Source organism: Salmo trutta, chromosome 12 (genome assembly GCF_901001165.1).
Source record: "Salmo trutta chromosome 12, fSalTru1.1, whole genome shotgun sequence".
Lineage (NCBI taxonomy): Eukaryota > Metazoa > Chordata > Actinopteri > Salmoniformes > Salmonidae > Salmo > Salmo trutta.
In genome coordinates, this window is record NC_042968.1 from 34,639,845 (window position 1) to 34,666,922 (window position 27,078).

The 27,078-nt window shown below is 43.6% G+C and overlaps 1 protein-coding gene across 5 annotated transcripts in view; it reads left to right on the plus strand.

Annotated features, from left to right (window-relative positions):
- The window catches only part of LOC115203420 (elongation factor-like GTPase 1), a 104,805-nt gene that overhangs the window by 25,734 nt on the left and 51,993 nt on the right, over positions 1-27,078 (plus strand). For all 5 annotated transcript variants that reach the window (XM_029768105.1, XM_029768106.1, XM_029768108.1 and 2 more), the window contains 3 exons: positions 3,337-3,494; positions 3,672-3,847; positions 4,440-4,578. In XM_029768105.1, the coding sequence (XP_029623965.1) occupies positions 3,337-3,494; positions 3,672-3,847; positions 4,440-4,578 (473 nt within the window). The remainder of the gene's footprint in view (positions 1-3,336; positions 3,495-3,671; positions 3,848-4,439; positions 4,579-27,078) is intronic.

Genomic DNA, 27,078 nt, shown 5'->3' on the forward strand with positions numbered 1-27,078 from the left:
CGCCCGGAGACTACACCGGTAATGGTCTATCAGGGCCCTGTCGTTCCACCCCGCCCCAGCAGCCAAGGTCCTGAACTCCAGCGCGAAGTCCTGCACGCTCCTCGTCTCCTGCCTGAGGTGGAACAGCCGTTCACCCGCCGCTCTTCCTTCCGGAGGGTGGTCCAACACGGCCCGAAAGCGGCGGGTGAACTCTGGATAGTGGTCCCTCGCTGAGTCCGGACCATTCCAGATTGCATTGGCCCACTCCAGAGCTCGGCCCGTCAGGCAGGAAACGAGGGCACTCACGCTCTCCTCCCCCGAGGGAGCAGGTCTGGCGCTGGCCAGGTACAACTCGAGCTGGAGCAGAAATCCCTGGCACCCAGCCGCCGCTCCATCATGCTCCCTCGGGAGCGCCAGACGAAGCGCGCCAGAGCCAGACGCAGTGGGAGGCGGAGGTGGCTGCGTCGGAGAAGCCGGAGGTGGAGAGAGGAGACCACTCCTCTCCCATCGGTCCATCCTCTCCATCATTTGATCCATCGTGGATCCGATTCGGTGGAGGACTGATGTATGATGGAGCACGCGTTCCTCCATCGAGGGAAGGGGGTTGGCAGCTGCTCCTGCTGACTCCATAGGTGGTGCGGGATTCTGTAATGCTTAGGTGTAGTGGAGGAGGAATCAGACGCAGGAAGCAGCGATACGGGTGATGGCTTTTAATGAGCCACACAGCAAAACACCTGCCACCCCAAATAGCGAACTCAGTGCACACAAAAATCAAAGTGCCCCAAACACAGGGGACAAAACACAGTGAGCGTAAACCCACGCACTAGCGCTAAATACAATACAGCGCGTAACAAAGCAACCAACAGAGAAACAATCCCGCTCAAAGAGCAGGCGGGCCAACTAGCTAATATAGCCCTGCTAATCCTCTCAACTAAGGACAGGTGCAAACAATAACAGAAAGGGGGAAAACAAAAGGAATCAATGGCAGCTAGTAGACCGGTGACAACGACCGCCGAGCGCCACCCGAGCAGGAGGGGGCGCCACCATCGGTGGGAGTCGTGACATTGTGCTGATAGGTATTCATTTCTTTCTTTTTCTATAATTTTGGTGATTGTATGTATTGCAAGATATTGCTGCACTGTTGGAGCTGGAAGCACAAGTATTTCCCTGCACCTGCGATAACATCTGCAAAATTGTGTACAAGACCAGTACATTTTGATTTTAAGTAGTGTACCAAATATGGACTAGGGTTCCGTTTGGGACAACCACAGGCTGATACTAGATCATTTTATTCCCATGAATTATTTTAAATCTCAGATTGGATAGCCGTTGACCATAGATTCCACCTTTTTATTTAAGGAGGATTTTGCTTGGAAACCTGCTCTTTTTAACTTATCTTATGCTCTTTGTGCTGTTTTAACTTCCATTCATTGTTATGTTGTGTTCTGTCTGTGTAACTACACAGTGCATTCATAAAGTATTCAGACCCCTTCACTTTTTCCACATTTTGTTATGTTACAGCCTTATTCTAAAATTGTTTTTTTCCCCCCCTCATCAGTCTACACACAATACCGCATAATGACAAAGGAAAAACAGGTTTTTAGAAACTTTTGTAAATGTATTTAATATAAAAACCGGAAATATCACATTTACATTAGTATTCAGACCCTTTACTCAGTACTCTGTTGAAGCAACTTTGGCAGCGATTACAGCCTTGAGTATTCTTGGGTATGACGCTACAAGCTTGTCACACCTGTATTTGGGGATTTTCTCACATTTCTTCTCTGCAGATCCTCTGAAGCTCAGGTTGTATGGGGAGCGTCGCTGCACAGATATTTTCAGGTCTCTCCAAAGATATTCGATAGGGTTCAAGTCCGGGCTCTGACTGGGCCACTCAAGGACATTCAGATAATTATCCTGAAGCCACTCCTGTGTTGTCCTGTTGGATGATGAACCTTCGCCCCAGTCTGAGGTCCTGAGCAATCTGGAGCATGTTAGCATCTAGGATCTCTCTGTACTTTGCTCTATTCATCTTTTCCTCGATCCCGACCAGTCTCTCAGTCCCTGCCCCTGAAAAACATCCCCACATCATGCTTCACCGTAGGGATGGTGCCATGTTTCCTCCAGACGTGACGCTTGGTATTTAGGCCAAAGAGTTCAGTCTTGGTTTCAGAGAATCTTGTTCAGTCTTGGACCAGAGAATCTTGTTTGTCATGGTCTGAGAGTCGTGCTGTTATGTGTCTTTTACTGAGAAGTGGCTTCCGTCTGGCCGCTGTACCATAAAGGTTGGTGGAGTGCTACAGAGATGGTTGTCCTTCTGGAAGGTTCTCCCATCACCACAGAGGAACTCTGGAGTGCTTTCAGGGTGACCATCGGGTTCTTGGTCACCTCCCTGACCAAGGCCCTTCTCTCCCGATTGCTCAGTTTAGCCAGGCGGACAGCTCTGGGAAGAGTCTTGGTGATTCCAAACTTCTATTTAAGAATGATTGAGGCCACTGTGTTCTTGGGGACTTTCAATGCTGTAAAAAATGTTTGGGTACCCTTCCCCAGATCTGTGCCTCGACACAATCCTGTCTCGGAGCTCTACAGACAATTCCTTCGACCTCATGGCCTGGTTTTTGCTCTGACATGCACTGTCAACTGTGGGACCTTATATAGACAGGTGTGTGCCTTTCCAAATCATGTCCAATCAATTGAATTTACCACCGGTGGACTCCAAGTTGTAGAAACATCTCTAGGATGATCAGTGGAAACAGGATGCAACTGAGCTCAAATTCAAGTCTCATAGCAAAGGGTCTGAATACTTATGTAAATAAGGTATTTCTATTTTTTTTTTAAGACATTTGCAAATATTTGTAAAAACCTTTTTTCGCTTTATTATTATGGGGTATTGTGTGAAGATTTGATGAGGGGGGGAAAAATTTATTTAATCCATTTTAGAGTAAGGCTGTAACATAACAAAATGTGTAAAAAGTCGAGGGGTCTTAATACTTTCCGAATGCACTGTATGATGGATTCTTGGCCAGGGCTCACTTGGAAAAAGAGATTTAAAAGTCTCTGTGACTTATCTGGTTAAATAAAGGATGAATCAAATAAAACAGAGCGGTGCTAGTTGCTAGGCTATGTTACCCTGCTATAAAGACTTGATTTAGTGGGTTGTTACATTTCTGTTTTGATGTGTCATGTCTAATATAATGTGTATTCATTGGCCCAAACAATGGACAGTGTTCAGTAGGGCACACAATAGCAAAACATTTTGCAATGGAATGTTTTCAAAACATTTTCTACCTACTGAACGTGTGTGTGTGTGTGTGTGTGTGTGTGTGTGTGTGTGTGTGTGTGTGTGCGCGCGCACAGGCCGTTGACCCAGGAGGAGATGGCCCAGCGCAGGGAGTTGGCCAGACAGAGACATACTGAGAGACTGGCAGCCATTCAGCAGACAGAAAGTGAGGAGGGAAATGCCCAATCAGGAAGTACAACACCGGCAACCACTCCTGGTGGAGACAACACCATAGGCAAGTGTCTCTCACACACACACCCACCCACCCACTCTTACCTTGCTAGAACACCAACCCGGGCCTCTTTTTTTCCCCCTAGTGGTTTGGAAGCTCTGGCCAGTTCCAATAACCAATATGTTCATGATGATACCACTGATACCAGTGTATGTCTCCATTGTCTTCCCTGACATGCAGGTAGTGAGGGTGTCTCAGGCCAGATGCAGGCCCTGTCTCTGAAGGCTAAACCGGAGGAGGAGGAGGGGAAGGAGACGTTCGTAGCCTTCGCCAGAGTCTACAGTGGGGTGGTCCGCAGAGGACAGAAGGTGTTTGTGATGGGGCCCAAGTACGACCCTGCACAAGGCCTGCGCATGGTAAGGATGTACACACACACACACACACACACACACACACACACACACACACACACACACACACACACACACACACACACACACACACAGGCATGTGGACACACACACACACACACACAGGCATGTGGACACACACACACGTACACACACTCTGCAGAGGCACAAAACACATTTTCTGCTCAATTTGCAATATTCACCAGACAAAACAATAACTGTTCTGAAGATGAACTCAAAGGCTGTTTGTTCAAAGAGCAACAATCATAAATGTTCTGCGTGTTTGTTTCCATCTCAAGATGTGTATTCCAAGGTTAAAGACAACATTGACTTCTATGATGAGGGCTGTGTTCCTCTGTGGCCTGGGCAACAGTAGTGCACTATATACTGTAGGGAATAGGGTGCCATTTGAGACAGACAAGTCGTTGTATTATTGTTGCCTCGTCCCTCCTGGCTTCAGTAGCAGTACTACTAACTAACAATTGCTTATAGAATCCAATATCTCACAACCAATGTACTGGATGATTGGCTCTGATGCTCTAGAGATCTAATGTTCTCTCTCTGTTTCGCTCTCTCTTTCTCTCTCTCTGTCTGTCAGCTCCCAGAGGGCAGTACTAGTGTGAGTGCCTGTCTCCCTCCCGTCCCTCACCTGGCCTGCTGCACCATGGACAGCCTCTACCTGCTGATGGGCAGAGAGCTGGAGGAACTAGAAGAGGTGCCATCAGGGAACGTACTGGGTACGTACTCAAACACCTACACCTACTTGAAGTGAATGGTCTTTTGAAAGGTTCATGCATAATAGGATATTAACTTGTTATCCAATGTTCTTTTTACTGCACGAATAAAGGTGAAAGTTACATCTTTCAGAGTTCTTTGAAAGGCCCAGTGCAGTCAGACGTGAGTTCCTGTGTTTTATATATATATATATATATATATATATATATATATATATATATATATATATATATATATATATATATATATATATATTTCCACACTGAGATTGGAATAATATTGTGAAAAAAGATGGTAATGCATTAGTGTCAACACCAGGCTACACATCCAGTTCATCATGTAGCTGTCCTGTCAACACATCCAGTTCATCATGTAGTGGTCCTGTCAACACATCCAGTTCATCATGTAGTGGTCCTGTCAACACATCCAGTTCATCATGTAGTGGTCCTGTCAACACATCCAGTTCATCATGTAGTGGTCCTGTCAACACATCCAGTTCATCATGTAGTGGTCCTGTCAACACATCCAGTTCATCATGTAGTGGTCCTGTCAACACATCCAGTTCATCATGTAGTGGTCCTGTCAACACATCCAGTTCATCATGTAGTTGTCCTGTCAACACATCCAGTTCATCATGTAGTTGTCCTGTCAGCACCAGGCTACACATCCAGTTCATCCAGGCTACACATCCCGTTCATCATGTAGTTGACCTGTCAACACCAGGCTACACATCCAGTTCATCCAGGCTACACATCCAGTTCATCATGTAGTTGTCCTGTCATCACCAGGCTACACATCCAGTTCATCCAGGCTACACATCCCGTTCATCATGTAGTTGTCCTGTCAACACCAGGCTACACATCCAGTTCATCCAGGCTACACATCCCGTTCATCATGTAGTTGTCCTGTCAACACCAGGCTACACATCCAGTTCATCCAGGCTACACATCCCATTCATCATGTAGTTGACCTGTCAACACCAGGCTACACATCCAGTTCATCCAGGCTACACATCCCATTCATCATGTAGTTGACCTGTCAACACCAGGCTACACATCCAGTTCATCCAGGCTACACATCCCGTTCATCATGTAGTTGACCTGTCAACACCAGGCTACACATCCAGTTCATCCAGGCTACACATCCCGTTCATCATGTAGTTGACCTGTCAACACCAGGCTACACATCCAGTTCATCCAGGCTACACATCCAGTTCATCATGTAGTTGTCCTGTCATCACCACTCTACATATGAACATAACTAGATTCAACAACTGAGACCTAAACTGAACAAGTTCCACAGACATTTCTGGGGAGAATGGCCCAAGCCCTCATCCTCTGATCCAATAGTTCCCAGATAGGATGGAGGTCCGGGCTCTTCGCTGGCCATGGCAGGACACTGACATTCCTGTCTTGCAGGAAGTCACGCACAGAACGAGCAGTATGGCTGGTGGCATTGTCATGCTGGAGGGTCATGTCAGGATGAGCCTGCAGGAAGGGTACCACATGAGGGAGGAGGATGTCTTCCATGTAACGCACAGCGTTGAGATTTCCTACAATGACAACAAGCTCAGCCCGATGATGCTGTGACACACCGCCCCAGACCATGACAGACCCTCCACCTCCAAATCGATCCCGCTCCAGAGTACAGGCCTCAGTGTAACGCTCATTCCTTCGACGATAAACGCGAATCCGACCATCACCCCTGGTGAGACAAAATCGCAACTCGTCAGTGAAGAGCACTTTTTGCCAGGCTGAGAGTCTTAGCACTGATGGAGGGATTGTGCGTTCCTGGTGTAATTCGGGCAGTTGTTGTTGCCATCCTGTACCTGTCCCGCAGGTGTGATGTTCGGATGTACCGATCCTGTGCAGGTGTTGTTACATGTGGTATGCCACTGCAAGGATGATCAGCTGTCCGTCCTGTCTCCCTGTAGCTCTGTCTTAGGCACGTTCACGCAGATGAGCAGGGACCCTGGGTATCTTTCTTTTGGTGTTTTTCAGAGTCAGTAGAAAGGCCTCTTTAGTGTCTTTAGTTTTCATAACTGTGACATTAATTGCCTACCGTCTGTAAGCTGTTAGTGTCTTAACGACCGTTCCACAGGTGCATGTTCATTCATTGTTTATGGTTCATTGCACAAGCATGGGAAACAGTGTTTAAACCGTTTACAATGAAGATCTGTGAAGTTATTTAGATTTTTACGAATTATCTTTGAAAGATAGGGTCCTGAAAAGGGGACGTTTCTTTTTTTTGCTGAGTTTAGTACACTACCGTTGGGCCACTATTGGTGAAGAGTAGTGCACTATGTTGGGAATAGGGTGCCTTTTCGGGACGCTACCCTAAGGCTCCACTGAATGCTGCTAGTATGAAGCTATCATCATGTTGTCTATGTGCCGGTCATTACAAGCCTATAAAGAGCAATCAGAGATTTATTTTGTCTGATGAAGAGCCACCCTGCGTCCCAAATAGTACCCGATCTCTTGTTTTCTGCACTGTTTTTGACTGGGCCCGTAGAGCTCTGGTCAAAAGCAGTGAACTATATAGGTAATAGGGATAATGGACTATGCATTATCGTCTGCTTGGATAATGGACGCTATAGGGATCTGACAATTCAATAATGCTTCTACAAATGCATTGTTTTGTTATGCATCTTAATGTCTGATCAGCTGATCAGCTTTTCCTGACCAAGATGAAGGATTTTCTGTCATATTGCTAGGATTCCAATGTCCATTCTAGTGTTTTATATGTCATTTGTAAACTGGGCGGTTCGAGCCCTGAATGCTGATTTGGCTGACTGCCGTGGTATATCAGACTGTATACCACGGGTATGACAACATTTTATTTTTACTGCTCTAATTACGTTGGTAACCAGTTTATAATAGCATTAAGGCACCTCGGGGGTTTGTGATATATGGCCAATACCCCCATGGCTAAGGGCTTTATCCAGGCACTCCGCATTGCGTCATGCTTAAGAACAGCCCTTAGCCATGGTATATTGGCCATATACCACACCCCCTCGTGCCTTATTGCTTAATTCTATGATGGACACTATTTTCTTGGACATGGTGAAAATAAATTATCCTGCATTGTAGTATTGTGAGTAATACTGTTTAGTGTATAGAAAATCTAGCCAAGTGACTGATTATAATAGGACAGTTATCCATGTGGAAAAACACACACAGGACACACACAGAGTTGGCCATGTGGGAACCATCATGTCCTCTCCTGGTAGTTGAGTGTGGGCGAGGGGAAGAAACCGTTGAAACGTCAGTGTGTAAACTCAGCCAGACTGTGGTCGCGCGCGCACACACACACACACACACACACACACACACACACACACACACACACACACACACACAGGCTGTGGTCCTGATTAGAACCTCCTTATTCTTTGACGGGTGGAAGAGTTCGCTGGAGAGGGGAAAGGACACACACCAGCTTGCCTGCGTCTGATATCGGAGACTAATAATCCCCACCTCATGACGAGACACACACAGTACGACCGCATGACAAAGCAAGCTCTGTGTGTGAGAGACCCACTCAAAGATATCTCCCCTAAACAGGAATCAGACCTATACCACCCGGGTAGAAATCACTACATCACACACACACACACACACACACACACACACACACACACACACAAAGGGAAAGTAGCGTGCTGTAGAGCCATTGTGTGGAGCTCTCTCCTCTGTTTCCTTCCAGCTGTTGGAGAAAACTGATTCAGGAAATGAAGACCTCCATCACTGTTTAATTCTGACATTACAGTCCACACACCACACCCCTTGCTGATATTATTTTACTGTAAGTGAGCTTTTATGTTCTGAGAAGTTGGAAGTTTACATATACTTAGGGTGGAGTCATTAAAACTAGTTTTTCTACCACTCCACAAATTTCTTGTTAACAAACTATAGTTTTGGCAAGTCGGTTAGGACATCTACTTTGTGCATGACACAAGTAGTTTTTCCAACAATTGTTTACAGACAGATTATTTCACATATAATTCACTGTATCACAATTCTAGTGGGTCAGAAGTTTACATGCACTAAATTGACTGTGCCTTTAAACAGCTTGGAAAATTCCAGAAAATGATGTCATGACTTTAGAAGCTTCTGATAGGCTAATTGACATAATTTAAGTCAATTGGAGGTGTACCTGTTGATGTATTTCAAGGCCTACCTTCAAACTCAGTGCCTCTTTGCTTGACATCATGGGAAAATCAAAAGAAATCAGTGAAGACCTCAGAAAAAGAAAGTGTGGACCTCCACAAGTCTGGTTCATCCTTGGGAGCAATTTCCAAATGCCTGAAGGTACCACGTTCATCTGTACAAACAATAGTACGCAAGTATGAACACCATTGGACCACGCAGCCGTCATACCGCTCAGGAAGGAGACGCGTTCTGTCTCCTAGAGATGAACGTACTTTGGTGCTTTTTAATATCGTTCACATCGCAAATGGCACCCTATTCCCTACATCAAGACTCTCCAACCCTTTTCCTGGAGAGCTACCCTGTAGGTATTTGCTCCAACCCCAGTTGTAACTAACCTGATTTAAGTTTATCAACCAGCTAGTTATTAGAATCCAGAGGGCTAGATTACAGTTGGATTAGCAGCCAGCATATTATTTCATTACAATCCTCCTCACACTCCTCGATGCAACAGTCTCCCTCCAGACCCATTCATTTAATTAGATTTCTCAGCTTCAAAGACTCAGCCACAGTGCTTTGATATCCTGCTAGTATTATAGGATTATAGAAGAATTCAATTATAAGATCTTATACCAAACATACGCATGTATTCGCTCACATCATCGATGGGATTTTTGGCTCATGAATATTGAAACACCGAGGTGATATTTGAGTGGTAGTAGTATAAATGCTGATGACCCCCCCCAGATTTGAAATGTTTTTTTACTTTTATAAATGCTTTAAGTTTATGAAGAGTGGATTGTTGTTTTATTCAGCACATTTTGGGGGGGTGACCCTGTTTTGATCAAAAAGTTTTAATTAGTAGATCAAATACTGTAAATTGTTTTATTCATAGTTTCTGAGGCAACAAGACTTATTTTGAAAAATAGATCTCTCTCACAGCTCTCAATAGCCTACATTGAGAACAGGTTGCCTTTTTTCACTTGTATTTCACCATTGAGCAGTCTTTAGGCCTTTTGATCTGTTATATTCAGATTTTTGGAATTATGCATTTATATTTGAGGAGATATTGAATTCAGTCTTAAACTTTCTTTGTTACAATAAGGTTATTACCGTCAAGCACATGAACAGTAGCTCAGCCACTGCTAGTAGTATATTTAAACAGTCGTTACCAGCTTCACTCTCCACTGCTGTCAATACAAAACACACATGCATACTTCACTACATTTGACATTTTAGTCATTTAGCAGATGCTCTTATCCAGAGCGACTTACAGGAGCAATTATGGTTAAGTGCCTTGCTCAATGGCACGTCGATAGATTTCATCTAGTCAGCTCGGGGATTCGAACCAGCAACCTTTCAGTTACTGGCCCAACGCTCTTAACCACTTGACTACGACCCAGTCTGTACATTTGTCCAAAATAAATAAATAAACCTAGTTGTGGGATAACGCCATGATTACATCGGTGCCAAGTAGAAGATGGCTTGTGTGTTTAATGTTTATCTAGTTAACGCCAATAGTTTGTCGCTCCGGTTAGAGACGTGGGCAGAATCAAACTCAGACACACACAAACTTTCATCACACCACAATGGGACCCAGCTGTATAGAAAGCTAGCAAAGAAAGAGGGTTTGAAGTCGTCGTCCAAGTAGTCGCTCCACAGGGAAAGAAAAGAGGGAGAAAGCGGCAGTAGAGTGAATAAAGCTGATTCAACGCCAGGTAGCTTTAGGAAAACATTTGTCTTGCGTTAGGCCTGAGCCACGCTGCCAGCGGTGAGGGGGGAGACGACTCAGTTCTGTTGAGCAGTAGGGAGGGAGTGCACTGATCTGATCTCAACCACACCACATCACACCACACCAGCGCTCTGACACCATTAACCAGTATAGTCCAGTACACCCAGGTGTGGGCCAGTCCACTGTATAGCCCAGTAGAGTCTAGTCCACTGTATAGCCCAGTACAGTCTAGTCCACTGTATAGCCCAGTACAGTCTAGTCCTCTGTATAGCCCAGTACAGTCTAGTCCACTGTATAGCCCAGTACAGTCTAGTCCTCTGTATAGCCCAGTACAGTCTAGTCCTCTGTATAGCCCAGTACAGTCTAGTCCTCTGTATAGCCCAGTACAGTCTAGTCCTCTGTATAGCCCAGTACAGTCTAGTCCTCTGTATAGCCCAGTACAGTCTAGTCCACTGTATAGCCCAGTACAGTCTAGTCCACTGTATAGCCCAGTACAGTCTAGTCCACTGTATAGCCCAGTACAGTCTAGTCCTCTGTATAGCCCAGTATAGTCTAGTCCACTGTATAGCCCAGTACAGTCTAGTCCTCTGTATAGCCCAGTACAGTCTAGTCCTCTGTATAGCCCAGTACAGTCTAGTCCTCTGTATAGCCCAGTACAGTCTAGTCCTCTGTATAGCCCAGTACAGTCTAGTCCTCTGTATAGCCCAGTACAGTCTAGTCCTCTGTATAGCCCAGTACAGTCTAGTTCAGTATAGTTAATTATAAACCAATAGTTTATTCTAGTTTAGTATAGTTCATTATAAATCAGTACAGTCTAGTTCAGTATAGTTCATTATAAATCAGTACAGTCTAGTTCAGTATAGTTCATTATAAACCAGTAGTTTATTCTAGTTTAGTATAGTTCATTATAAATCAGTACAGTCTAGTTCAGTATAGTTCATTATAAACCAATAGTTTATTCTAGTTTAGTATAGTTCATTATAAATCAGTACAGTCTAGTTCAGTATAGTTAATTATAAACCAATAGTTTATTCTAGTTTAGTATAGTTCATTATAAATCAGTACAGTCTAGTTCAGTATAGTTCATTATAAATCAGTACAGTCTAGTTCAGTATAGTTAATTATAAACCAGTAGTTTATTCTAGTTTAGTATAGTTCATTATAAATCAGTACAGTCTAGTTCAGTATAGTTCATTATAAATCAGTACAGTCTAGTTCAGTATAGTTAATTATAAACCAGTAGTTTATTCTAGTTTAGTATAGTTCATTATAAATCAGTACAGTCTAGTTCAGTATAGTTCATTATAAATCAGTACAGTCTAGTTCAGTATAGTTAATTATAAACCAATAGTTTATTCTAGTTTAGTATAGTTCATTATAAATCAGTACAGTCTAGTTCAGTATAGTTCATTATAAATCAGTACAGTCTAGTTCAGTATAGTTAATTATAAATCAGTACAGTCTAGTTCAGTATAGTTAATTATAAACCAATAGTTTATTCTAGTTTAGTATAGTTCATTATAAATCAGTACAGTCTAGTTCAGTATAGTTCATTATAAACCAGTAGTTTATTCTAGTTTAGTATAGCTCATTATAAATCAGTACAGTCTAGTTCAGTATAGTTCATTATAAACCAGTAGTTTATTCTAGTTTAGTATAGTTCATTATAAATCAGTACAGTCTAGTTCAGTATAGTTCATTATAAACCAGTAGTTTATTCTAGTTTAGTATAGTTCATTATAAATCAGTACAGTCTAGTTCAGTATAGTTCATTATAAATCAGTACAGTCTAGTTCAGTATAGTTAATTATAAACCAATAGTTTATTCTAGTTTAGTATAGTTCATTATAAATCAGTACAGTCTAGTTCAGTATAGTTCATTATAAACCAGTATTTTATTCTAGTTTAGTATAGCTCATTATAAATCAGTACAGTCTAGTTCAGTATAGTTCATTATAAACCAGTAGTTTATTCTAGTTTAGTATAGTTCATTATAAATCAGTACAGTCTAGTTCAGTATAGTTCATTATAAACCAATAGTTTATTCTAGTTTAGTATAGTTCATTATAAATCAGTACAGTCTAGTTCAGTATAGTTAATTATAAACCAATAGTTTATTCTAGTATAGTTCATTATAAATCAGTACAGTCTAGTTCAGTATAGTTCATTATAAACCAGTAGTTTATTCTAGTTTAGTATAGTTCATTATAAATCAGTACAGTCTAGTTCAGTATAGTTCATTATAAACCAGTAGTTTATTCTAGTTTAGTATAGTTCATTATAAATCAGTACAGTCTAGTTCAGTATAGTTAATTATAAACCAATAGTTTATTCTAGTTGAGTATAGTTCATTATAAATCAGTACAGTCTAGTTCAGTATAGTTCATTATAAATCAGTACAGTCTAGTTCAGTATAGTTAATTATAAACCAATAGTTTATTCTAGTTTAGTATAGTTCATTATAAATCAGTACAGTCTAGTTCAGTATAGTTCATTATAAACCAGTAGTTTATTCTAGTTTAGTATAGCTCATTATAGGTCAGTACAGTCTTTCAGTATAGTTAATTATAAACCAATAGTTTATTCTAGTTTATTATAGCTCATTATAGGTAGGTACAGTCTTTCAGTATAGTTAATTATAAACCAATAGTTTATTCTAGTTTAGTATAGCTCATTATAGGTCAGTACAGTCTTTCAGTATAGTTCATTATAAACCAATAGTTTATTCTAGTTTAGTATAGCTCAGTTTAGTATAGCCCCATATACTACCCACCACTGGGACCTGTATGCTCTCGTTGGCTGATCCTCGCTTCATATTCGTTGCCAAACCCACTGGCTCCAGGTCATCTATAAGTCTTTGCTAGGTAAAGCCCCACCTTATCTCAGCTCACTAGTCACGATAGCAGCACCCACCTGTAGCACGCGCTCCAGCAGGTATATTTCACTGGTCACCCCGAAAGCCAATTCCTCCTTTGGCGCTCTGCTGCCAATGACTGGAACGAATTGCAAAAATCACTGAAGCTGGAGACTCATATCTCCCTCACTAACTTTAAGCACCAGCTGTCAGAGCAGCTCACAGATCACTGCACCTGTACATAGCCCATCTGTAAATAGACAATCCAACTACCCCATCCCCATACTGTTTATTCTAGTTTAGTATAATTCATTATAAATCAGTACAGTCTAGTTCACTTTAGCTCATTATAGTTTCAGTCCTGGATGCTGAATGTTTATATCAGACAAATCACAGGTATGAAGCAAAAATACTTTACTATTGTATTTATGTTGGTTGCCAGTTTATAATAGCAATAAGGCACCTCAGGGGTTTGTGGTTTATGACGGATATACCACACCTTCTCGGGCCTTATTGCTTAGTTATAGTTCAGTCTAGTCCAGTATAGCTCAGTACAGTACCGTTTTTACCTATGAATGTGATTATACAGAGAGAGTCAGCAGTTTTAAGTTCCTTGGTGTCCACCTCACCGAGGACTTGACATGGACCAACAACACCACCACTCTTGCTAAGAAGGCACAACAGCATCTCTACTTCATAAGGCTTAAGAAATTTGGCATGCCACGCCGGGTCCTCTCCAAATACTACCGCTGCACCATCGAGAGCATCCTGACCGGTTGCATCACGGCCTGGTATGTAAATTGCTCTGTCCATGACTGCAAGCCCTCCAGCGGGTAGTGATGATGGCCTAGTACGTCCCAACCCATCCTGGACATCGACTCAAAATGGTGCCTGAGGAAGTCCCGCAGCATCTTCAAGGGCCCCACACAGCCCAGCCATGAGCTGTTCACTCCCATACCGTTGGGCAGACGGTATCGAAGCATCAATCAATCAATCAATCAAATGTATTTATAAACCCCACTTACATCAGGTGATGTCACAAAGTGCTGAACAGAAACCCAGCCTAAAACCCCAAACAGCAAGCAATGCAGGTGTAGAAGCACGATGGCTATGATAAACTCCCTAGAAAGGCCAGAACCTAGGAAGAAACCTAGAGAGGAACCAGGCTATGAGGGGTGGCCAGTCCTCTTCTGGCTGTGCCGGGTGGATATTATAACAGAACATGGCCAAGATGTTCAAATGTTCATAGATGAGCAGCAGGGTCAAATAATAATAATCAGTGGTTGTTGAGGGTGCAACAGGTCAGCACCTCAGGAGTAAATGTCAGTTGGCTTTTCATAGCCGACCATTCAGAGTATCTCTACCGCTCCTGCTGTCTCTAGATAGTTGAAAACAGCAGGTCTGGGACAGGTAGCACGTCCGGTGAACAGGTCAGGGTTCCATAGCCGCAGGCAGAACAGTTGAAACTGGAGCAACAGCACGGCCAGGTGGACTGGGGACAGTAAGGAGTCATCAGGCCAGGTTGTCCTGAGGCATGGTCCTAGGGCTCAGGTCCTCAGAAAGAAAGAAAGAAAGAAAGAAAGAAAGAAAGAATGAAAGAAAGAGCATACTTACATTCACACAGGACACCGGATAAGACAGGAGAAATACTCCAGATATAACAGACTGACCCTAGCCCCCCCGACACAAACTACTGCAGCATAAATACTGGAGGCTGAGACAGGAGGGGTCGGGAGACACTGTGGCCCCGTCCGACTATACACCCGGACAGGGCCAAACAGGCAGGATATAACCCCACCCACTTTGCCAAAGCACAGCCCCCACACCACTAGAGGGATATCTTCAACCGCCAATTTACCATCTTGAGACAAGGCTCAGTATAGCCCACAAAGATCTCCGCCACGGCACAACCCAAGGGGGGGCGCCAACCCGGACAGGAAGATCACGTCAGTGACTCGACCCACTCAAGTGACGCACCCCTCCTAGGGACGGCATTGAAGACCACCAGTAAGCCAGTGAATCAGCCCCCGTAATAGGGTTAGAGGCAGAGAATCCCAGTGGAGAGAGGGAAACCGGCCAGGCAGAGACAGCAAGGGCGGTTCGTTGCTCCAGTGCCTTTCTGTTCACCTTCACACTCCTGGGCCAGACTATACTTAATCATAGGACCTACTGAAGAGATGAGTCTTCAGTAAAGACTTAAAGGTTGAGACAGAGTCTGCGTGTCTCACATGGATAGGCAGACCATTCCATAAAATAGAGCTCTATAGGAGAAAGCCCTTCCTCCAGCTGTTTGCTTAGAAATTTTAGGGACAGTAAGGAGGCCTGCGTCTTGTAACCGTAGAGTACGGGTAGGTATGTACGGCAGGACCAAATCGGAAAGATGGGTAGGAGCAAGCCCATGTAATGCTTTGTAGGTTAGCAGTAAAACCTTGAAATCAGCCCTTGCCTTAACAGGAAGCCAGTGTAGAGAGGCTAGCACTGGAGTAATATGATACATTTTTGGGGTTCTAGTCAAGAATCTAGCAGCCGTGTTTAGCACTAACTGAAATGTATTTAGTGCTTTATCCGGGTAGCTGGAAAGTAGAGCATTGCAGTAGTCTAACCTAGACGTGACACAAGCATGGATCATTTTTTCTAAATCATTTTTGGACAAAGTTTCTGATTTTTGCAATATTACGTAGATGGAAAAAAGCTGCCCTTGAAACAGTCTTGATATGAGTAATGCCGAGGTCCTTCAGTTTTATTTGAGACGACGGTACAACCATCAAGATTAATTGTCAGATCCAACAGAAGATCTCTTTGTTTCTTGGGACCTAGAACTAGCATCTCTGTTTTGTCCGAGTTTAAAAGTAGAACATTTGCCGCCATCCACTTCCTTATGTCTGAACCACAGGCTTCCAGGGAAGGCAATTTTGGGGCATCACCATGTTTCATCGAAATGTACAGGACAAGTCTCTGAATATCCTTAAGTGGCATGAGGTCTGATACGAACAGGCTCAGACAGCAATCAGACTGCTGAACATTTAAACTGGACTGAACATCTGCACTGACTCTTTGCACACATGCACTCACTCACGCACACAGTTATGCATTCATCTCCACACACACACACAGTATCGTTGCCTTCGGAAAGTATTCAGACCCCTTGATTTTTTTTCCAGATTTTGTTAGGTTACAGCCTTACTCTAAAATTTATAAAATCGTTTTTTTCCCCCTCATCAATCTAAACACAATACCCGACAATGACAAAGCAAAAACAGTTTTTTAGAAAATGAAAAAAACTGAAATCACATTTACATAAGTATTTTACTTAAGACACTTTACTCACTTTGTTGAAGCACCTTTGTGAGCGATTACAGTCTCGAGCCTGTAATGACATTACAAGCTAGGCACACCCTGATTTTGGGGAGTTTCTCCCATTCTTTGCAGATCCTCTCAAGCTCTGTCTGGTTGGATTGGGTGCATTGCTGCACAGCTATTTTCAGGTTTCTCCAGAGATGTTCGATCGAGTTCAAGTTTGGGCTCTGGTTGGGCCACTTAAGGATATTCAAAGACTTGTCCTGGAGCCACTCCTGTGTTGTCTTGGCTGTGTGCTTAGGGTCGTTGTCCTGGTTGTTGTCCTGGTTGTTGTCCTGCCAACACATTGTCAGGTCACTGACATTCTCCCTAAAGGCTGTCTCTGATTGGGTGGTATGCGAATTGGAGTGGGTCCAGTGTGTCTAGGATGATGGTGTTGATAAGAGCCATGAATAGCTTTTCAAAGCATTTCATGGCTACCGATGTGAGTGCTACAGGGCGATAGTCAATTAGGCAGGTTACCTTGGCGTTTTTGGGCACAGGGACTATGGTGATCTGCTTGAAACGTAGGTATTACAGACTGGGTCAGGGAGAGGTTAAAAATGTCAGTGAAGACACTTTGAGTACATGTCCTGGTAATCCATCTTGGCCCGCAGCCTTGTGAATGTTAACCTGTTAAAAGGTCTTACTCACATCGACTATGGAGAGCGAGATCATACAGTCGTCTGCAACAGCTGGTGCTCTCATGCATGGTACAGTGTTGCTTGCCTCAAAGCGAGCATAGAAGCCATTCAGCTCATCTGGTAGGCTTGCGTCACTGGGCAGCACACGGCTGGGTTTCCCTTTGTAATCCATGATAGTTTGCAAGCCCTGACACATTTGACGAGTGTCATTAAAATAAGTCAAATTCTATCTTAATCCTATATTGACGCTTTGCCTGTTTGATGGTTCGTCGGAGGTCGTAGCAGGATTTCTAATGCTTCGATCACACCGACAGCTCCATTGCGTTTCAGTACACCAGAATTACATTAATTTCCAATGAAACCCTGCGTTTGCCTTGCAGCATTGCGTTGCAGAGGCAGTTGCACTGAGTTCGGTGTGTTGCATATGTTGGATTTATCAAACGTATGCGTAAAACGGTATGCGTAGAAGGCTTGACAGAAATGGTAGCAGAAGGTGAATGTTGAACTTTTGTTGCATACGTATCCAGATCATGCTGCGTATTATTTTGCCCAGTGACGCTGTCGGTGTGTTCGAAGCGTTATAAGCCACCGGATTAGTGTTCTCCTTGAAAGCGGCAGCTTTAGCTCAGTGCAGATGTTGCCTGTAATCCGTGGATTCTATTTGGAATATGTATGTACAGTCACTGTGCGGACGACATCGTCGATGCCCTTATTAATAAAGTCAGTGACTGATGTGGTAAACTCCTCAATGTTATCGGATGAGTCCTGGAACATATTCCAGTCTGTGCTAGCGAAACAGTCATGTAGCTTAGCATCCGCTTCAACGGACCACTTCCACATTGAGCGCATCACTGGTACTTCCTGTTTGAGTTTTTGCTTGTAAGCGGGATTCAGGAGGATAGAGTTGTAGTCAGCTTTGCCAAGGGGAGGGCGAGGAAGAGCCTTGTGTGTGGAGTAAAGGTGATTTTGTTGCCTCTAGTTGCACAGGTGACATGCTGGTCAAACAGATTTCAGTTTCCCTGCATTAAAATTACCAGCCACGGAAACGCTGACTCTTGGTGTGCATTTTCTTGTTTGATTATGGCCTTATACAGCTCGTTGAGTGCGGTCTTAGTGCCAGCATCGGTTTATGCTGTTAAATAGACAGCTGTGAAAATATAGATAAACTCTCTTGGTAAATAGTGTGGTCTGTAGCTTATCATGAGGTAGTCTAACTCAGGCGAGCAAAAACTTGAGACTTCCTTAACACTTAGATATCTTGCACCAGCTGCTCTTAACAAAGAGACACACCCCTCCGTCTTAATCTTACCCGAGGCTGCCGTCCTGTCTAGACGATGCATGAAGAAACCCGCGAGATATACTATATTGTCCTTGTCACATGGAGTTCATCCAATTTTTTCTCCAGTGTCTGCACATTCGCCAGCAGAACAGAGGGCAATGGCAATCTATTTGTTCGCCAACGTAACCTTGTTAGGATGCCATCTCGCACACAAAATAGCAGAATTGGTCAGGAGCCTGTAAAATGTCCGCTATCCACTTCAGCGCCATCTTCAGTGCGGGCCACCCTGGTGATCTATCCCTGGAGAGGATGTCCCAGTGTGGACCACGTCACCCTGGTGATCTATCCCTGGAGAGGATGTCCCAGTGTGGACCACGTCACCCTGGTGATCTATCCCTGGAGAGGATGTCCCAGTGTGGACCACGTCACCCTGGTGATCTATCCCTGGAGAGGATGTCCCAGTGTGGACCACGTCACCCTGGTGATCTATCCCTGGAGAGGATGTCCCAGTGTGGACCACGTCACCCTGGTGATCTATCCCTGGAGAGGATGTCCCAGTGTGGACCACGTCACCCTGGTGATCTATCCCTGGAGAGGATGTCCCAGTGTGGACCACGTCACCCTGGTGATCTATCCCTGGAGAGGATGTCCCAGTGTGGACCACGTCACCCTGGTGATCTATCCCTGGAGAGGATGTCCCAGTGTGGACCACGTCACCCTGGTGATCTATCCCTGAAAAGGATGTGACTCTAGGGGGCACAGATGTCTGTTAGACCTTCGCAGGGGTTGAGTCAGGGGTGTGTGTGTGTGTGTGTGTGTGTGTGTCTGCAGCTGTCATAGAGGCATTGAGTCAGGGTGAGATTAAGTTGTTTTGGCGTGTGAGATGGGCTTGGGGGGGGGCTGTGGGGGGGTGTATATTTCCGCCAGAGCCAATCAATCATCTCTTATTCAACCGTCCTTGATACACTTTCACGACCCAGTAGAAACCCTGCTGCTGCATTCAGACAGTCATCTAACACTTCTCTACTCCCCCCAGAGTTTATTGACCAGCTCTCTTCTCTTTCTTTCCTCTTCTTATCCTCCCATGCACCTTCTCTCTTTATATCTTGCTCTCTTTCTTTCTAGCTCACTCGCTCTCTCTCGGTTCCTTCCCCTCTTATTTTCCTCTCTCTCACCTTCTCCCTCCTCTCTTCTCACTAACTCCATCTCCATCTCGCTCTCTCCCTCCACTCTCTCTCTCTCCATCTCTCCTGTATAACCTAGATTTGAAACTTTCCTGAAAATGCAGCCTTTGAGGGAGTGTTGTTAAGGATTCTCTTTTTAGGAGAGAGAAAGCAAGTGAGGGAGTCAGAGAGAGAGCAAGAAAAAGAGAGGAGAGAGAGACCGCAGGGTAGATCCCCCGTTGGCTTGCCTTCTCCGTTTCATTAAGTCTGTCTTTGAGTCAATGCTGTTGAGGGTTGCAAACTTCCAGTAACTTTCCCAGGTATTCCGGAAATCCTGGCTGGAGGACATCGGATTTCCTGCTTATTCCCCCCTAATTTCAGGAATCTTCCAACCGTGATTTCTGGAAAACCTGGGAATTTTGGAAAAGTTACTGACATTTTTCAACCCTAGAGCTGTTAGTGTTTTTCTCTGCTCCTGGCGTCTTGACCATAGTTTATACGCTTTATTGTTTTAATCAGTACACCTCTGCTTTGAATACATCATCCTGAAGAAGGCACAGAGATGCCGAAACATTGCTGTTTTACCCAATAAATTACTGTGAGTTTATATATAGAGTGTGCAACTCTTGATTTTTATAGCTTACAGTTTATTTGCTGTTAGTCAGCACCTCTACACTAAATAATTTTCTCTGGGTGTGTGCCAGGTCATGCTTTTTATTGGAATACATTAAACCAACATATTTTGGGGGGTTTTGGGCAGCAGGTAGCCTAGTGGTTAGAGGGGCAAGCCAGCAGCAGGATGGTTGCCAGTTGGAATCCCGGGTCTAACCGGAAAAATAGTCCGGGAAGTGATCTGGCAGCTGGAGGGTTGCTGGTACCAAATTCTAGATGCCATCGCCTGTCGTTGTGCCTTTGAGCAAGGCACTTAAACCCAAAACAGCTGCTCAACAGGTTCCGTAGTTTGGCAGCCCCCCTCTCCAACCTGTGTGTGAGTCTTTTAGAGAGGTTGGGGTAAAGTGGAAGTCAAATTTCCGTTGGACCTCTACAAATGGACAAATAAAGTGATCTTAGTCTTGGTGCCTAGGACAGGGTCTTACTATCTAACATGACATCTCTACATCTTAACCAGTACATCTCTGGTTGTGTCTTTCCAAATGCTGTGTTAAGACCCACTGATGGGTCATGGGTAATACGATTTGGATCTGGATCCTAGTATCTAACATCTGTCTTGTGTACTTAGTCGGGTCACATGGACAACTAGCAGCTCTAGTGGGTCAGTTAAATGGGAGGGAACCACTGGCCTAGATAGCTGCTAGATACCTGCAGGACGAGTTGTTGTCATCTTAGCTAATAAGGCAGATCAGTGGTATGTGTGTGTGTGTGTGCGTGCGTGCGTGCGTGCTCAAGCGTCCTTGTGATCTATTGTCTTTTGTGTCAAGTGCTCAAGCTAGAACTTGCCCTTAGCCACAGATCTAGGCTCTGCTTACCATCCCTCACAGCCTACCTTAACCATTAGGTGGTGGAGTACATACTGACTTTAGATCAGTGTGCAAGGCAAGGGTCATTGTACTCTGTATCCCTTCAGCTGTCTCTGCATGTTGCGTCAGCAGGCCAGTAGATAGTGTTGGAGCTGGGCTGGATCAAAGCCTGTACGTTATCGTATCCCCTATTGTGAGCTACAAGGTGTGCTAGGCTGCTCCCTCTGCCAATGTCTTTAACTGCATCCCAAATTGCACCCTGTTCCCTATATAGTGCATTAGTTTTGACCAGAGCCCTGTGGACCCTTAGTTAAAAGTAGTCTACTAAAGATGGAAGGGTGCCATTTCAGACGAAGCCAGTGTCTTGGTCTCAGATGGCCTTTTACCGTAAGTGGCGTTTGCTGGCCAGTAGATGGAACCAGAGAGGTGAGTAAAGCCATGCCTCACCAGGTGGTTGTCTGGCTCTCCCTTCTACATGTTCTGTCAGACAGAGAGAGGACAAAGCACTGAGAAAGACAGACTGTTAGCAGTTGCAGACATAGATACAGTATCGGTTTCAAAGGTTTCCGTAGGCCCAGGTAGATAAAGATGGATATATACAGTACCAGTCAAAGGTTTGGACACACCTAACTATTTTCTACATTGTAGAATAATAGTGAAGACATCAAAACTATGAATTAACACATATGGAATCATGTAGTAACCAGAAAAGTGTTTAACAAATCAAAATATATTTTATATTGGAGTTTCTTCAAAGTAGCAACCCTTTGCCTTGATGACAGCTTCAAATCAAAGTGTATTTGTCATGTGCGCCGAATACGACAGGTGTAGACCTTAGAGTGAAATGCTTACTTACAGACCCTAACCAACAGTGCAATTTTTAAGTAAAAAAAATAGGTATTAGGTGATCAATAGATAAGTAAAGAAATAAAAAAAACAACAGTAAAAATACAGTGAAAGATAACAGTAGCGAGGCTATATACAGGCACCGGTTAGTCGGACTAATTGAGGTAATATGTACATGAATGTATAGTTAAAGTGACTGTTTAGGAGTGTTATGGCTTTGCACACTCTTGGCATTCTCTCAACCAGCTTCATGAGGTAATCACCTGGAATGCATTTCAATTAACAGGTGTGCCTTGTTAAAAGTTAATTTGTGGAATTTCTTTCCTTCTTAATGCGTTTGAGCCAATCAGTTGTGTTGTGACAAGGTAGGGGTGGTATACAGAAGATAGCCCTATTTGGTAAGAGACCAAGTCCATATTATGGGAAGAACAGCTCAAATAAGCAAAGAGAAATGTAAGTCCATCATTACTTTAAGACATGAAGGTCAGGCAATCCTAAAAATGTCAAGACCTTTGAAAGTTTCTTCAAGTGCAGTTGCAAAACCATCAAGCGCTATGATGAAACTGACTCTCATGAGGACCGCCACAGGAAAGGAAGACCCAGAGTTCATTAGAAATACCAGCCTCAGAAATTGCAGCCCAAATAAATGCTTCACAGAGTTCAAGTAACAGACACATCTCAACATCAACTGTTCAGAGGAGACTGCGTGAATCAGGCCTTCGTGCTCGAATTGCCGCAAAGAAACCATTACTAAAGGACACCAATAAGAAAGAGAGGATTGCTTGGGCCAAGAAACACGAGCAATGGACATTAGACCGGTGGAAATCTGTCCTTTGTTCTGATGAGTCCAAATTTTAGATTTTTGGTTCCAATCGCTGTGTCTTTGTGAGACGCAGAGTAGGTGAACGGATGATCTCCGCATGTGTGGTTCCCACCGTGAAGCATGGAGGAGGAGGTATGATGGTGTGGGGGTGCTTTGCTGGTGGCACTGTCAGTAATTTATTTAGAATTCAAGGCACACTTAACCAGCATGGCTACCACAGCATTCTGCAGTGATATCCCATCTGGTTTGCGTGGGACTATAAGTTTTTTTTCAATAGGGCAGTGGCCCAACACACCTCCAGGCTGTGTAAGGGCTATTTGACCAAGGAGAGTGATGGAGTGCTGCATCAGATGACCTGGCCTCCATAATCACCCGACCTCAACCCAATTGAGATGGTTTGGGATGAGTTGGACGGCAGAGTGAAGGCAAAGCAGCCAAAATGTGCTCAACATATGTGGGAACTCCTTCATGACTGTTGGAAAAGCATTCCAGGTGATACTGGTTGAGAGAATGCCAAGAGTGTGCAAAGCTGTCATCAAGGCAAAAGGTGTCAACTTTGAAGAATATAAAATATATTTTGGTTACTACATGATTCCATATGCATTATTTCATAGTTTTGATGTCTTCACTATTATTCTACAATGTAGAAAATAGTAAAAATAAAGAAAGACTCTTGAATGAGTAGGTGTCCAAACTTTTGACTGGTACTATACATACATGCATGCATACATACATACATACATACATACAAACATACATACATACATACATACATACATACATACATACATACATACAGTTGAAGTCGGAAATGTACATACACCTTAGCCAAATACATTTAAACTTAGTTTTTCACAATTCCTGACATTTAATCCTAGTAAAAATTCCCTGTCTTAGGTCAGTTAGGATCACCACTTTATTTTAAGAATGCGTAATGTCAGAATAATAGTAGAGAAAATGATTTATTTCAGCTTTTATTTCTTTCATCACATTCAGAAGTTTACATGCACTCAGTTAGTATTTGGTAGCATTGCCTTTAAATTGTTTAACTTGAGTCAAACATTTCGGGTAGCCTTCCACAAGCTTTCCAAAATAAGTTGGGTGAATTTTGGTCCATTTCTCCTGACAGAGCTGGTGTAACTGAGTCAGGTTTGTAGGCCTCCTTGCTCTCACACGTTTTTTCAGTTCTGCCCACAAATTTTCTATAGGATTGAGGTCAGGGCTTTGTGATGGCCACTCCAATACCTTGACTTTGTTGTCCTTAAGCCATTTTGCCACAACTTTGGAAGTATGCTTGGGGTCATTGTCCATCTGGAATACCCATTTGCGACCAAGCTTTAACTTCCTGACTGATGTCTTGAGATGTTGCTTCAATATATCCACATAATTTTCCCCCATCATGATGCCATCTATTTTGTGAAGTGCACCAGTCTCTTCTGCAGCAAAGCACCCCCACAACATGATGCTGCCACCCCCATGCTTCACGGTTGGGATGGTGTTCTTCAGCTTGCAAGCATCCCCCTTTTTCCTCCAAACATAACAATGGTCATTATGGCCAAACAGTTATATTTTTGTTTCATCAGACCAGAGGACATTGCTCCAAATAGTACCATCTTTGCAGCTGCAAACCGTAGTCTGGCTTTTTTATGCTGGTTTTGGAGCAGTGGCTTCTTCCTTGCTGAGCAGCCTTTCAGGTTATGTTGATATAGGACTCGTTTTACTGTTGCAATAGATTCTTTTGTACCTGTTTCCTTCAGTATCTTCACAAGGTCCTTTGATGTTGTTCTGGGATTGATTTGCACTTTTCGCACCAAAGTATGTTCATCTCAAGGAGACAGAACGCATCTCTTTCCTGAGCAGTATGACGGCTGCGTTCCCATGGTGTTCATACTTGCATACTATTGTTTGTACAGATGAACGTGATACATTCAGGCGTTTGAAAATTGCTCCCAAGGATGAACCAGACTTGTGGAGGTCTACAATTTTTTTTTCTGATGTTTTGACTGATTTCTTTTGATTTTTCCCATGATGTCAAGCAAAGAGGCACAGAGTTTGAAAGTAGGCCTTGAAATACATCCACAGGTACACCTCCAATTGACTCAAATGATGTCAATTAGCCTATCAGAAGCTTCTAAAGTCATGACATCATTTTCTGGAATTTTCCAAGCTGTTTAAAGGCACAGTCAATTTAGTGCATGTAAACTTCTGACCCACTAGAATTGTGATACAGTAAATTATATGTGAAATAATCTGTCTGTAAATAATTGTTGGAAAAATTACTTGTCTCATGCACAAAGTAGAGGTCCTAACCGACTTGCCAAAACTATAGTTTGTTAACAAGACATGTGTGCAGTGGTTGAAAAACTAGTTTTAATGACTCCAACCTAAGTGTATGTAAACTTCCCACTTCAACTGTACATACATTTGGGTATTATTATTTGTAGGTATTTTCTGACTTTGTTGAACCCATAGATAGGGAGAGAGAGGGTGACAGTGGGGAAAGATATAGGTTGTGTCAAAGGTCAGTATGTCACATTGGAACCTATGTTGACACTGTAGACACATGTTCTGGAGGCTGTGGCATTACCGCTAACCCAGCCAGGCCACCCAGGGTAATGTCCTTGTTCCATACTGTACTGTATGTGCAGTAGCCAACTCTTCTGTCATTCATTGTCATGATACATGACATGTTGGCTTCAGCCCAGTGAGGGATGAGGCTACCTGACTACTATTTACCAGGGAAAAGGGTCCCAGACCTTCAACGAGGAGTCGCACTCCAAACACAGACATTTAGATTTTGTATGAAAGATGTTCTATTCATTGCTGATGGACCTCATCTAGGAGAATTCAATGCCTGGTTATTCTTGAGCAGGGTGAGAACTTCAGTGAGTCATGGTTTGCTATTTTGAGAACATCGGGGACCTGCGTTGACTCCCACACAACATGTTGCCTTGCTTCTGAGTCTGCTCGTTCTGTTCTGTTCCTCAGTATGTGATAAAGGTCTTTAAGATTTGAACATCATGATGCAGAGACCTGATGGCCTGTCTCCGCACCGTAATCTCTTCTCTCTGAGGAGGGAGGGGGAGAAACAAACAGACAGAGAGAGGAGGAGAAGGAGGGAGAGACGGAAAGAGGAGAACCCAGAATGAGGGAGGGAGAGCGAAACGGACAAAGAGAAAAACCAAGAAAGAGAGGGTTAAACCGAGAGAGCAAAGGAGAGAGAGAGTGAGAGAGGGGGAATGTGATCTGATGATGTGGTGGCAGGAGGGAGCAGTGTGAGAATGGTTGGCTGGGGAGCACATGCTGGACAGATGCTGATGCCATTAGGGCAACATCCCAAATGGAACCCTATTCTACATATATAGTGCACTACTTTTTACCAGGACCCATACGACTCTGGTCAAAAGTAGTGCACTATGTAGGGAATAGGGTGCCATTTGGGACAAAGCCAACAAGTAGCGAAGTGCTGAGCACAGCGGTTCATCTCTCTCTCTCCACACTACTTCTCCACATGGCTGTTCTGTTCACCAACCCTGTTCTTCCTTTAACTCAAAACAAACCTGCTACTCCAGGGCTCCGTACACACACATGTACACAGAGACACACTCATACAAAAGCATGCAAACACACACACAGGCATGAACACACACACACGTGCATGAATTTATACACACACACTCTGCCTCCTGTCTAGGAACATCTTTTCTAAATCATGTGTCCTGGTTTCCAAGGCTCAAGACATATATGCTGGAGCTGTTATAGAAACCAGAGGAAAAAACATCCAGACGTCTTAACTTATACAAGGTGTGTGTTCGTGCCTGTGTGTGTATGCGCGCTTGCTTGCTTTTGTGTGCTTTTGTGTGTGTGTGTGCTGGTTTTCGGGTCTTAGTAGTCCTAAAATAACCCTGGCTGAGGGAGTGCTCCAGTATTCCCTAGGTGGAGAAATAAATGTGGCTCTGATGTTTCTGCCTGAGTGGAAAATACAGCAGGGCACTTAATGTCTGGAGACTTGACTCCAACCCACCGACCGACCTGTCTGTCAATCTATCTACAGTGCTACGTAACAGCCTTATTCTAAAATTGATGAGAAAAAAAAACATTTTAAAATCCCTCATCAATCTACACACAATACCTGATAATGACAAAGCAAAAAGAAGTCTGTAGAAATGTTTGCAAATGTATAAAAAAAAAAAAAAAGT